The sequence below is a fragment of the Pantherophis guttatus genome, chromosome 7 (genome assembly GCF_059756535.1).
Source record: "Pantherophis guttatus breed Tessera chromosome 7, ASM5975653v1, whole genome shotgun sequence".
Taxonomy (NCBI): Eukaryota; Metazoa; Chordata; class Lepidosauria; order Squamata; family Colubridae; genus Pantherophis; species Pantherophis guttatus.
Window position 1 is genome coordinate 32,404,907 of NC_142069.1, and position 13,297 is coordinate 32,418,203.

The 13,297-nt window shown below is 37.3% G+C and overlaps 1 protein-coding gene across 15 annotated transcripts in view; it reads left to right on the forward strand.

Annotated features, from left to right (window-relative positions):
- ZC3H7B (zinc finger CCCH-type containing 7B) overlaps nt 1-12,942 on the forward strand; it is a 58,377-nt gene extending 45,435 nt beyond the window's left edge. For all 15 annotated transcript variants that reach the window (XM_034402894.3, XM_034402892.3, XM_087873106.1 and 12 more), the window contains 5 exons: nt 513-618; nt 5,263-5,371; nt 6,293-6,423; nt 7,741-7,904; nt 8,696-12,942. In XM_034402894.3, coding sequence (XP_034258785.1) covers nt 513-618; nt 5,263-5,371; nt 6,293-6,423; nt 7,741-7,904; nt 8,696-8,888 — 703 coding nt within the window. In that variant the 3' untranslated portion in view covers nt 8,889-12,942. The remainder of the gene's footprint in view (nt 1-512; nt 619-5,262; nt 5,372-6,292; nt 6,424-7,740; nt 7,905-8,695) is intronic.
- Nucleotides 12,943-13,297: the final 355 nt, after the last annotated feature.

Here is a 13,297-nt window from a genome sequence, read left to right on the forward strand (position 1 = left end):
TCATTTTTAATGTTCCATTATAGTCAGGGGTGGGCTGCTGGGGGTTCGCAGGGGTTCGGGAGAACCTCTAGCTAAGATTGTGCAGTTCGGAGAACTCCCAAATCCTACTCCTGGCTGGCCCTGCCCCTCCCAGAAGTCTCCACGTGGCCTGTTTTGGATGCAGATAAGTGCAGGGCGCACACGGAGGCTCAAGAAGGGTGAAAAACAAGCCTATCTGAAGTTCGGGAAGGCCGGAAATGGGCCTGTTTCTGGCCCCCGGAGCCTGGGGAAGCCATTTTCGCCCTCCCAGAGACTTGAGGAAAGCCTCCAGAGCCCGGGGAGGGCAAAAATCCCCCCGCTACCATGGTGCAGGAGGCCAACTAGGCCATGCCCACTATGGCCACGCCCACCCAGCAACCGGGCAGAGAATTCCTTGCTAAAATTTTTAAAGCCCACCCCTGATTATAGTAATATAAAGTTTTTATAGCATTTGTTTTCTGCCTGCTTATTTTTTTACAACATGCTTCCTCCAGTTGGACTAAGGAGCGCCGTGTCCTGCTAGTGATGTCCAAAGCAAAAAAAAAGTGGGTATCTGTTCGACCCCTGCCTTCTATCCGCAATTTCCCTCAACAATATGATGTAAGTAATGCTGTTCTTTGCACAACACTTCCTACCCTATCTTGCCTTCTATCCTTCCGAGGTCAGTAAAATGAGGACCCAGATTCTTGGGGGCAATATTCTGACTCTGTAAACCACTTAGAGAGGGCTTCAAAGCACCGTGAAACAGTATATACGTCTAAGTGCTATTGCTATTGCTTGAGGGTCTCCATGCATGAAAAAGGGAGCAAGAGCTCAAATGGTGAAGGAGATGCTCAGTAGTCAGTGCTGAAATCCAAAGGTATCTGCCATTCAATATTGAGTGAATATTTGATACCTATTGACATACACATTCACATTGTTTTGATTGTAGTGTTTCAGAATTGCTTGGTTCTGAAAGTGACAAATATATCTTACATTTCTTTCTTTTATGTAGGCTATAGGTAGAGCAACAGATATAAAAACAAGGTTGATATTCTGCTAGAAAAGATATAACGTATTCTGTGATGTAAAGAGCGGAATAATTAGTCAAACATTTGTTTTAAAAGGAAGTTTTAAAAAATAAACACAACACTTAAAAATAAAAACACAGTCACAACTGAAACTATTGCCTTTGGGGGTTACTTTTTTGAAGGTGAATAGAAATAACATTTTATATAAATAGATGAAAAAGTACATGTCGATGCATGCAATGAGATATGCATTTGCATAGACTTTATGAGTATCCTTGGGCAAATGCTTCCTGAAAATTCTTATATGCTCTGTTGTCTTTGGAGAAAAAATCTACAAAATTTAAGTCTAATATGAAAGGAAATGTTGTTATTCCACCTAATTGTGCCTTTGATGATTGGTAAAGTTGTGTGCAGATTTTTAGTATTTTTGGAAATATCAGTTCAATCTGTTTCTAATTGGAATGTCTGCCTCTTTCCTTTGAACAAAAAGCCAAAATATTTTGTTTGCATGTGTGAATGATGAGTAAGAACAAGGGAGGGAGATATAAACAGATCATTCTTCCTAATATACATGAATGGTTTTAATTATAGAATGGAAATTGGAAACTCCAATATAACTTTAGGGCGTGGTCTTTTAAGAACTGTAAAATATTTTTTTCACGGTAGAAGAAGTTTTTCTTCAACTTCTCTTAGAATGTGTGATTACATTTTGTGCCCAAAGATGTCAAACTCATATCAACCTCTTTGGGGAGAGAATTCCAGTCAGGATGCCATTTCTGAAAGTCCTATCTCCAGGCACTATTTCTCTGCCCAACTCATTTTAGTTGCAGTGGGACTTGGAAAAAGATATCTGAGGTTGAACTTAAAAATTTGACCAGCTTATGTAAAAGAATTGAGCCCTTAACCTGTCTGGATTCTAAGCCACCTAGGGCTTTCTGAATTTGAAGAAGCAATTGGAAGATGCATTTTATTTTGGTATAGCTGCAAAGCTGCAGCTTACGTACTATATATTAATTAGATATGATGTCCTTATGTACTATATATTCATTAGAGTATTGTTAATTGATCAAGTAATTTCTGCTGAGGAGTTGTATCCAATCCATGAATTCTAAAACCTATGTGAAAACTTATGTAAAAAGCTTTCTAAGACCAGGAACCTCTTGGGCTTAAAACCTTCACATTCATACTATACAACTGTGCCTTTTGCAAATTTTCATAATCATATTTCATGTCTTAATAAAAATACTTTCTTCCTTGCCTTGGAAAATAAATAATACGATTGCTTGGAGATGACATGGCAACTTTGGGTTTTGAATATTTATTTTAGTGGACATTAATTTAAGGAAAAAGTAGCAGTATGCAAATGAAGAAGCTGTTCTGTAATTTTTCAACCCAACAGATGTTAAGTGACAATGGCTTATTACTTGTTCTCAGTTGTAGATGCAATTTTCAAAAGGTAGAACTGGTATATGAGGCTGGATTAGATCCACTTTGGGAATCTAGTCTTATTTGTATCCATTTCCTGAAGACAGTTATGATTTGGTACAGAGCTACTTTCTGATGTGGCAAAAGAGTTGGCAAATTGGGCCTTCAGAACCTTTATCTAAATTTTGTCATGGGTTTTTTTTCTTAAAAAATGGCCACAGCATTCTGAGGCTACTAGAGTATATCGGAGTGTAGATCCACACCCTGAAATATCTTGATCAGGTTTTTTTCTGTTTCATTTTAAGGGAATGTGTTGAGAGAAGGGTAAAACAGTGAAGTTTGAAGACCTTGCCTAGACGGTTCAGTACTGCTTAATACATGAGGGGAACATAATGTTGAGGCAATGCATGCTCATATAAACATTATCTAATTAATATAATAAAAATGTTGCCAAATAGACTGGTTTAATGTCTCTGTTTAGTATAGTGGCCAACCAGATCCTTCTGTTAATCCTATAGGTGAAACTGAAGGATCCAGCTTTGCATTGCCAGTGAGAGAGGGAAGTGGGAGGGAGAGTGACACATTGGTGACGGCATAGACATTGGTTTCAGAGATAACAAACTTTCGGCAGACAGGAAAAGAGATTTGTCATGGCTATAAGGCTGTGGAGCTGTGAAGGAGGAGCAGGTTTCCCTCATCTTGGCTTTTTAAGCAGAAGAAGACTGAAGGAAAGGCAAAGGCAAACAGGTGATGTGCATAGCCAGAGATAAAGGAAAAGCAGATGCTATGGAGAAAAAGACAAGGACAGCCTAGTGCAGTGATGGCTAACCTTTTCCAGACGGAGTGCCCAAAGCGTGTGTGCCTGAACCCCCAAAATGCAATGCGTGCATGGTCCCTGCATGTGCATGGCCCCCCCACGCATGTGTGGCAGAGACCCAAAGACCAGCTGGTCGGCGGGAGGCGCGCATGCAAGCGTGGTGGAACTGAACTGGGGCAACAGCTTACGTGCCCACAGAGAGGGTGCTGCGTGCCACCTCTGGTACATGTGCCATAGATTCACCATCACGGACCTAGTGACATAATTAGACTGCATATTTCTTACTTGTAGCAACTTATGAAGAAAAGAGTCATCCTTGCAGGATCCAATCCATATATGATGGCTAATATGACTAATAATGTTTAGTCTTCCAAGCTTTCAGACTTGTGCTGGAGCCCATTTTCAAGAAACTTCTCTGACATATTCTGGTAGGGAGAGAAGCTCCCTGTGGATGGGCTCTAGCATGAGTCTGAAAATTCGGAAGACTAAAACTGGTTCCAGTGACTGACTTAAATTGGATCTTGCAGCATTAACCTGGGACCCATATATCTGCCTTCATTCCTGAGAGTCATTCTTGCATATTTTTGAAGCTGGAATGTGGTTCTGTCACTCTGGAAGAGAAGAAAGAAGGAAACTCCATAGATCCAAATCCTATAATGCAGTGTTTCTCAACCTTGGTAGCTTGAAGATGGGTGGACTTCAACTTCAGAATTCCCCAGCCAGCACTGCTGGCTGGGGGATTCTGGGAGTTGAAGTCCACCCATCTTCAAGCTACCAAGGTTGAGAAACATTGCTATAATGCAAGGAGCGCCATTATATTCTGCACAATAATTGCTTTTTTGCACACCTTATGCCATATTAATCCTGTTATTCCCTGTATAGGTAGTTATAACAGTTCATTTAGTGACTGTTCAAAGTTACAAAAGCACTGAAAGAAGTGACTTATGACTGTTTTTCACACAACCATTGCAGCATCTCCATGGTAGCAATCAAAATTCAGATGCTTGACAACTGGCTCATACTTATGACATTTGCAGTGTTCCAAGGTCATTTGATCCCCTTTTTCAGCCTTTTGATAAGCAAAGTCAATGGGGAAGCCAGATTCACTTAACAATCTTGTTACTAACTTAAGAACTGCAGTGATTCACTTAACAGCTGTGGCAAGAAAAGTCATAAAATGAGGCAAAACACATTTAAACAAATGTCTTAGCAACAGAAATTTTGGGCTCAATTGTAGTTATAAGTTGAGGGCTACCTGTATATCTTTTGTGACTATTAATGATCAGAATGTTGAGATTGGCTCATACCTGAGGCATGTAGGTATCAGGCACACATTGAATCTATGTACTCCATGTGGTTAAAGCCTCCAACTGAAAGCTGTTTAACAAAGACAAACCTCAGAAAAATGCAGAATTTTAGCACATGGTACAGAAATACTTCCACATGAGATTTTCTAGGTGCCATCTTGAAGATTTGCAATAAATGGCTATGCATATGGCTAAGGCTATTACTTTTATCACCTTTTCTCCTTCCTTCTGGCACCAAAATGTGCTTCCATCATCATAGTATACAGGGCATCCTGTATGCTAAAGAACATTATTCTTCTCTTGCATTCAACAACAAGCATGTAGGCAGGGAAAGGGAAGAGATGTTAAGATGATTAAATCTCCTATTTGCCCCATAAGCAAGCAGTTGGAGAGCTGAATGTGCTGTACAGTAATTCTAATGGAAAATGGGATGCTCATGCTGTTTGATGTGTTTTCAAGTGAGTCATGTTCAAAGTGGCAAACAGAGTAGCAGCAGCTTTGAAACCTGTAGTAGGTTGCACTCCTCCAAGAAACCATATATGGGCAGTAGGTTGCCCCCATAGAATCACTGCTGGATGAATTCTCAATACTTGGCATATATTTTCCTTGTTTGATTTTTGCCAGCTTAATTCTCATGAGAAAGAAAGTATTTCTAAGGGCCATATTTTTTTCTGTTTCTTCCCAGCTCTGTATTCATGCCCAAAATGGTAGGAAATGCCAGTATGTTGGAAATTGCTCCTTTGCCCATAGCCCTGAAGAGAGAGAGATGTGGACCTTCATGAAAGAAAATAAGAGTGAGTGGAATATTTAAATATGTATCTTTACGTATGTTTGGGAGCTACAGATTTATTCGTTGTTTGTTTGCCTACCTGCCTGCCTGCCTGCCTGCCAGCCTTCTGGTTCCCCTCCCCATATCCAAGTACTCATTGACAATAATAAATTATCAGCGTCAATATAAGTGGTTTCCTGTAAAATATAGTATGCAAGCTGACAAAGTTTAACTAAGATTTAACATTATATGAATATTAGGTCATTAATAAGTCATTATAATCTCAAACTGGGGATTTATGTTTTGGAATGAATATGCAGATTCTGGTTTCCTGAATTCATGATTATCACCAGAATAAATACCCCTTGAAAGTGTCCAGGTGCCACAATGAAGATTTAAATTAGCTTCCACTGATATTAATGAAAGGTATTTGAACTTCATTGCAGTAGAGAGGAAATTGGCAATGTAATGAAAAGGAAAGTTAGCTCTGCCTTTTCAATAGTGGCTGCCTTTGAAAATGTCCCAAAATGTGGGGATTAGGCCAGATCCAGGACCTGAAAAGGGGTTTGGTTGAGGCAGGTTCTGTGCAACTGTTTCGAAGCAACAGGTTTCAGTGTTCAAAAGGAACTGCATTCCTTCTACTTCATTTGATAGAATACGTTAGACTGGCACCTATTCTATGTCAGTCTTCAGATACTGTAGCTGAATAACAGCATATCTACCTTGCATGGAAAAGATCCAAGGTTCGGTCCCTGGAATCCTGAAGCAGGGCTGAGGAAGACTGTATGTCCGACATCTGAAGAGTGCTGTGTGAAATTGAGTAAGATTCTGACTTGGTAATAAAAAGCTTTTGATGTTGGCAGCCAAACCAGTCCTGTTTAGAAAGATTGTGTTGGTAGGATGCAAAAGTGTCTTTAGCTAACCCAGCTGGTATATATTGTTGCAGTTTTGGATATGCAGCAGACTTACGACATGTGGCTGAAAAAGCACAACCCTGGAAAGCCTGGAGAGGGAACACCTCTAACATCACGAGAAGGAGAAAAGCAGATCCAGATGCCCACTGACTATGCTGACATGGTAGTGTCATATTCTAGATAATGTTGTGATACTTATTTTTATTTTGCACATGAATATTTTTAAGATAAGAGTGCTACAAAATGAAACCCATGTCAGCAACTTGCATCTCATATAGATCTTCAGTGCAGCATTATACATGCTCAGCCGCTGCTGGTTTTGCCATAATTTTGCAAAATAAGATGGCACATGACAAGTGTCGTCCCCAAAAGCTGTTCTCATTATCTCTAAAGCCCACACACAGCTACATGATGAGGTGATGAAGTGGTTGTCTGCTCATCAACTTATGAAAGCAATGTGAAGAAAAGAATCCTGCCTACCTTTTATACTCTTGCTTTAAATCCTGGTCTTTCTCCATGTGCTCTGCTGGAGATAGTGATGCTCTGATCTCATTACACAGGGAAGGAAGTTTAGACTGTCACATTATACATTGTCACAGATAGAATGATTGTGTACCCTGGAATAGAAGGCTGATGGCCCCTTAATAAATTACATGTTTTCCTAAGAAGCTCTGAAGATCTCAGAAGTCAGTCAGTCAATATATACATTTTGTTAACATAAGATTTGTTCACCAGTAAGAATTAGGCCAGTCTACATTTATTGATTATATTTAGATGGAAATCAAACTTGTAGGATTTTTTTGCAGAACAAATCTTCCTGTGAAACGAATGTCAATCAACACATCAATTGTAGCATAAAACTAGAAAATGTTTAGTAATTCAGTTTTGGTGATGCATCCAGCAGGCCTTTTTCACTCAAGTAACCAAGTGAAAACAGAAAAATATGTGCCACCTTTAACAGAATCATTATCTTGGGGCTCCTGAGTATTTTTCAATCCCTAGGAAACTTGACTATTTTAATGGTAGAAATCTTTTTGCTGATACTCAGTTAGTTCTGTTAACAGGGGCCTGGTGGCTCAGCAGACTGATAGCATTGTGATTAACACCAGCTGTCTGCAATTATTGTAAGTTCGAATCTCACCAGGCTCAAGGTTGACTCAGCCTTCCATCCTTTCTAAGGTGGGTGAAATGAGAACCCAGTTTGTGGGGGCAATAAGCTGACTTTGTATAAATATACAAAAGTATGAAGGCTATTGCTTAACGCATTGTAAGCCGCCCTGAGTCTCCGGAGAAGGGCGGCATATAAATAAATAAATAAATAAAAAACCAAATCAGTATGAATCCACAAAAGAACAGTGGATTTAGCCATGGAAAAGTAGTTTTATTTGACAATAAAGGATTCCCCAGCCATTTTTAGAGCAGTTATCAGTGCAACCTAGTAAAGGCATAGGACTGTATTCTCTTGTTTTCTGGTGGCTAGATGGGTTACCATTGCTGGCTTTGTGGGAAGAACAGCAACAGTAAGAAACAGTGGCAGCAGCACATCCAGTCTGAGAAGCATAAAGAGAAAGTCTTTACATCTGATAATGACTCCAGCTGTTGGAATTACCGTTTCCCAATGGGAGAGTTTCGACTCTGTGAAAGGTACAACCCATAACATTTTCCCTTTTTTAGGTCATGTACTCCTGCAGAGTAGGGGGGAGCGTGTAAATTTTTTGCTGTAGTTTAACTATAGTTCAAAGGAAATTGTCTCTGCTAAGTCTGTGACTCACATTGAGAGATCTTTCATGGCTGCAGATAAGTCTTTAAATCAGTATTTCTCAACCTTGGCAATTTTAAGATATATGGATAGCAACTCCCAGAATTCCCCAGTATGCTGGCTAGGGAATTCTGGGAGTTGGAATCCATACAAGATTGTATGGTTGTATGCCAAGGTTGAGAAACATTAACTTAAATGTAGAATTTTTCTGGCAAAAGATGGGCTTAAATATGCATTCAGATATAATATGTTCATATTTTTGTTTACCAACTAAAGAGATAATGTTTTTTAAGCAGATTAATACCTTATATTCTTACGATCTGATATAGGAACTATGTTTATTCCTGGGCTGATGATTTCAGAAGCTGTAAAATCTTGCTCTATAGTTTCTCCTACTATTGATTCTTTAGTTAATCTTCATACACCAGCTTTCATGTGATTTATTTGAAGGTGGCCACTTTGTCGGTAGAACATTTTGTTAGCTGATCTAGATTCCCATGTGCTAGAATCTGGATTGTTTGCTGAAAAATCTGCCCCTTTCATACTGTGGGCCCTGCAGCTTTAGGGAAAAATCTTCCTGTAATTTAAAATTAACTTTCTGAGTTCAAATACTAGAGAATTAAAGAAGAGAGATTCCTATTTAAAAAATTGACAGTTGTATACTGCCCTCCTACAGGTTCCAGAAAACAAAAGGCTGTCCTGAAGGAGAGAAATGTCTCTTTGCTCATGGACAAGATGAGTTGACAGAATGGCTGGATCGGAGGGAAGTAATGAAGCAGAAACTGGCTAAAGCTCGAAAGGATATGCTGTTGTGCCCTCGAGATGATGACTTTGGCAAATACAACTTTCTATTACGTGATAGTATATAATTCTGGGTGGTGGTGGAAATGAGCAGACTTTTCAGAACTGGAGTAAGATGAAGCTTGGGCAGTTACAAAGAGCCTGAAAATTGTTCCAATACCGTGGCTTTGATTGTAAGATAATCAAAATGATTCACTAACATTGAATGGAATTAAGGATTGAATCATCAGTAGCCAGTGGACACAATGCTTCTATCATTTTGTTTTCCATTTTTTTTTCAGTCAATTACCAGCTTCCTTTTCTCTTTTTCTTTCATAAAAGAGAAGATGTTTTTCTTTTTAATTTCCCAACCAGATTTTTATTTTGAGCATTTAATTTTTGATGGGATATTGTGGTATTACAGAAGCAAGCATAGAGCGAGGAGGTATGTCAAAGATGCAGGGTTTTTTTCAAGCCAGACACTTGTGTGCTGGGTCTTTAGGGCCACAGTGTTGAAATTAACAATACAAAATGTTAAATATGAATAAGATATAAGCTTCCCCCACTTCAATCTGGTTCTAAAACGTTCAGATTATTCTGGTGGTTGCTTTTAAATGATAGTAGTAAAGTATTTACTATTTAATACTACTAAGTGGTAATTAAAGAAATACTAGTAAAGAATACATTATGTCTTTTCTCCGTATAGCCAGAATTCCATCACAGATGAAAGCAAAGAATTTCAATCCTGTCACATGACATTAGAAAAGCCATTGGCTGTCTTTGGAAGCAATTAGTTTTTTCATATTAAAGATTATTGAAAATACAATAGATAATTGATGATTGATTTAGGCCTTGTATGAATATATATAAGTCCAAGATAACTTTTATTTCTGATGGTATGTCAGCAATCAGAACAGTTACTTTTTGCTTCTTCTTCTTTAGAGAGAACTTTAAAGATATTTGAGAATTTTCCTGTACAGGAACATGTTAATATGTTTGGGTTTCTGCAGAGAACCTGCTTGTTGAAAAAGAATAGTTTCCCACTATACATGTAGTCTTCTCTCTAGTAGGTACAGTTCTGGTGGCTATGAAAAAACAGAAATGATGGAAATGTGATGAAAGGATTTAGTTTGTTATCCAGGAATGGATTTTATAAATCTGATTGTGCCAAAGAATCAGGTTTATAAACTTTCTTTGGCATTAATAATTTAGTGCTAATTATAAAAGTATCTTGGTAATTTTGATCTCAAGGGGGAAAAGAAATTAAACATTTTCAAAATACATTTTCAAAATTCATCTGTTTAATTTGAATTGCAAATAAGAGACTTGCAATTAAATGTTTCATATCTCAAACTAATAAAAGTTAAATATAAGACTAGAACATTAAGTTTCCTTCCCTTTTCTTAAATAAAGAACAAGAAAATTTCCCCCGTACCTATATTCAATGTACCTGTAAAAAGAACTTCAAGAGGCTGTAATTTAAAGCATCTTTACTAGGAATTAAGTTCCACTAACTTAGTGGTCAATTGAACAATAAAGTCAGAAAAAATATGATAGTAACATTTCACAGAATTATTATAACAGATTGTAGGAAAAAATGTCACATTGTTTGATGTGATAGGAGGAAACAAATGATTCATAGTGCATGGATTTTGCAACTGTAACCAAAAAATCCTCAGCATTTTTAATGCAATTATCTTTATTGGTCTGATAGGGAAGTACATATATGTTTTGGGTATATGGTGCTACAAAATTGGCTTTTATACTTTTGCAAAGTGGATGAAGGCATGGTGTAACCTGAATGTGAAGGTTTCACATAAAGATATCTATCTAAAATCTGTAGGCTTGCTTACAAAATGCTTTACTCTTTATGAAGTGTGAATGCTGTAGAATGTTATACCTTTCTTCTTTTGAAGTAATATCAGTCAAGATGATCTACCCTTATTCATATGAAGAAGAAAAATGAGTATAATAATATAAAATGTATAATAATTATAAAGGAAATGCAGTTAGTAGGAAGAATATAATGTCAGTCTCTTTTTCTGCTATTATTGATATAGATGGATTATTAACTCACATTTGTTTGATAACTTTAATTACTCATTTCTACCCATTACAAATTTTGGTCTAAAATCATCTGTTCCTTGAATAAAAGCAAGTATTTTTAGTTTATTTTAATGTGCAAAGATCAGCCTTTCCTGAGAAAAGTTTGGATATTTTTTTCTAAGTTTTGAAGAAGAATATTTTAGCATCATGCACCTGATGCCCTCCAAATGTGTTAAATGGCTACCCTCATCGTAAATACTGAACATGATAATTGACTGTGCTGACCTGCAATGAAAGAAATTGTTCATCAATCTAGAGGGTGCCTGAGCTGGGAAATTTGTGTATGGGTAGAGAATCTTTGTATTTCTAAATCTTTTAAAAGTAGTTATGTTCCCCAATTGTCATCCTGTGTGGAACCCATACATATCTGGACTGAAAATTGTTTAAACCAGCCTCTCCCCAGTTTGATTGTTATAGAACTTGCAACAAGATTTTTCAGATTCTGTTATATACTTTCCATTATCCTAGATGTTTATTTTTATAAAAGAGTACATCTCTTGTCTCACTAATTAAATACTGTAGTCTTAATTATTGATCCTGGATTAAATGAAGCCACAGGACCCCAGTTGCAATTAAATGAGCCGGATGCATTCCCTCTTCTCATGCATAGATGTGTTGAGTAAGTTACACAATACACTATTATCTGTTCAATTTGTTGATCCTATTTCTCTAAGAAAAATGGAGGTAAATAAGAGATGGATGCTTAACATTCTAAACTGTCTGCTGAATCTAAAAATATAACAATATGCTGTGTCAACCCAAGATATGTGCATTTATTTAGATTATAGAGCTAAATAAAATGTTTTCTTAAAAAAGTAATTAAAATTAGTTGTAGCCTTTTTCTGCCCTCTTCAGTACAGCTGTGCTGGAGGGAAAAAAGGCTTTGGATTATGATGTTAGAGCACGTTGGGTGCACGTATTCTGGGCATTACAGTGGAAATTTTCATTTTATTTCCTGATATGATAATCTGGTATGTGGTGTTGCAGTATTTTGTTACCAGACTTGTTCTAGTGTGTATATATGTACTCCTTTCATAAGACATATATACACAGGTATTAAATATATCACTCTATATAATATTATATATGTGTGTGGTATAAGGAATCTTTATTGAGAGTTAAGGAAAAGGACTCAAGCCAGGGAATATAGCATCTCTCATTGAAAGAAAGAAGATGTGGGGAGGGGATGAATATTTCTCTGGGATTCAATAAAGCATTGATTATTATCCCCACCAGTCATGAATCTACTATTTTGAAAACGCCTGTAAATCTTATTCACAGAAATAAATATTCAGCTAATGAGGAAGTAAAATCTGTTTATTGTTTTGAGGAAGGAGATACCAGACAGGAGTAGGGGTTCTCTTCTGACATTACGTTTCTTTTTCTTTTTGTCAACCCAGGGGTTACCGGGATTATCAGTTTCTGCTATATTACAACTTGCTATATCCTGCAGCATTTAAGTCCAGTGTTTTGAACAGCTGAATTAAAACAATAAAACAGGCTATAGTTAACTAAAATTTAATAGGTTGGCAAGGAAAGGATTTTCAGAAAGCATTTGAGAATGATGACATGTTGTCATTGATTGTATTTATTAATAAATACAAAATGTGCTTCTGAAATCTTGAAATGACATATTATTCTTTATATAAAAGCGATTCCATATAAGATGCCAAAGAGAAAAAAAGCTGAAAGGCTCTGTTCCTAGACCTAAAAATGGAGCAAGATGAATTTGAATGGGAAGCTGGTTAACCAAGCTTTCTACCAGTTTGTCCGTTAGAAATGTGAGGAGAAAGGAAAGCGAATGAAGGGAGATGCTTTATTTCTAAGCTGGGTTTGTAATAAGCTCGAGAGTCCTTCAAAATATCTATTAATATATTTTAAGAATACCACACTTTACTATTAAAGAGTAATAATATCTTTCACAAAGTCCAGTAATCAAATAATACTATAGATGTCCTAATAACATTCTTGTTCTTAATAAATTTGTTTCTTTTAGCCTTTGTAATAGAAAATAAAAGTGTGCACTTTAAACCTTCATCCTGTGCTTTGTATACTGATATTACTCTTCAAGTAAAAATATTAACATTGCCCTCCGTCTCCTATTATTGAACATAACTCACATTGGCTAATGGTCAACAATGTAATTCAGACCGGGGCATTTTATGGCCTGCAAGCCATATCCAGCCCTTTGGCTGTTCCTATTCAGCCTACAGCGGCCAGGGGTAGGGATGGGGGGCAGTGACAGCCCTCCAGAATAGACTAGTTTCTCATATGGCCCCTTGGGAAAATTAATTGCCCACCCCTGGAGTAACCAGTAGATGGCTCAATTTTGTTTGTTGTAAACCAATTGTTTCACTTCTATTGGGTTCAGCCCAGTGGTGAAATTCAATTT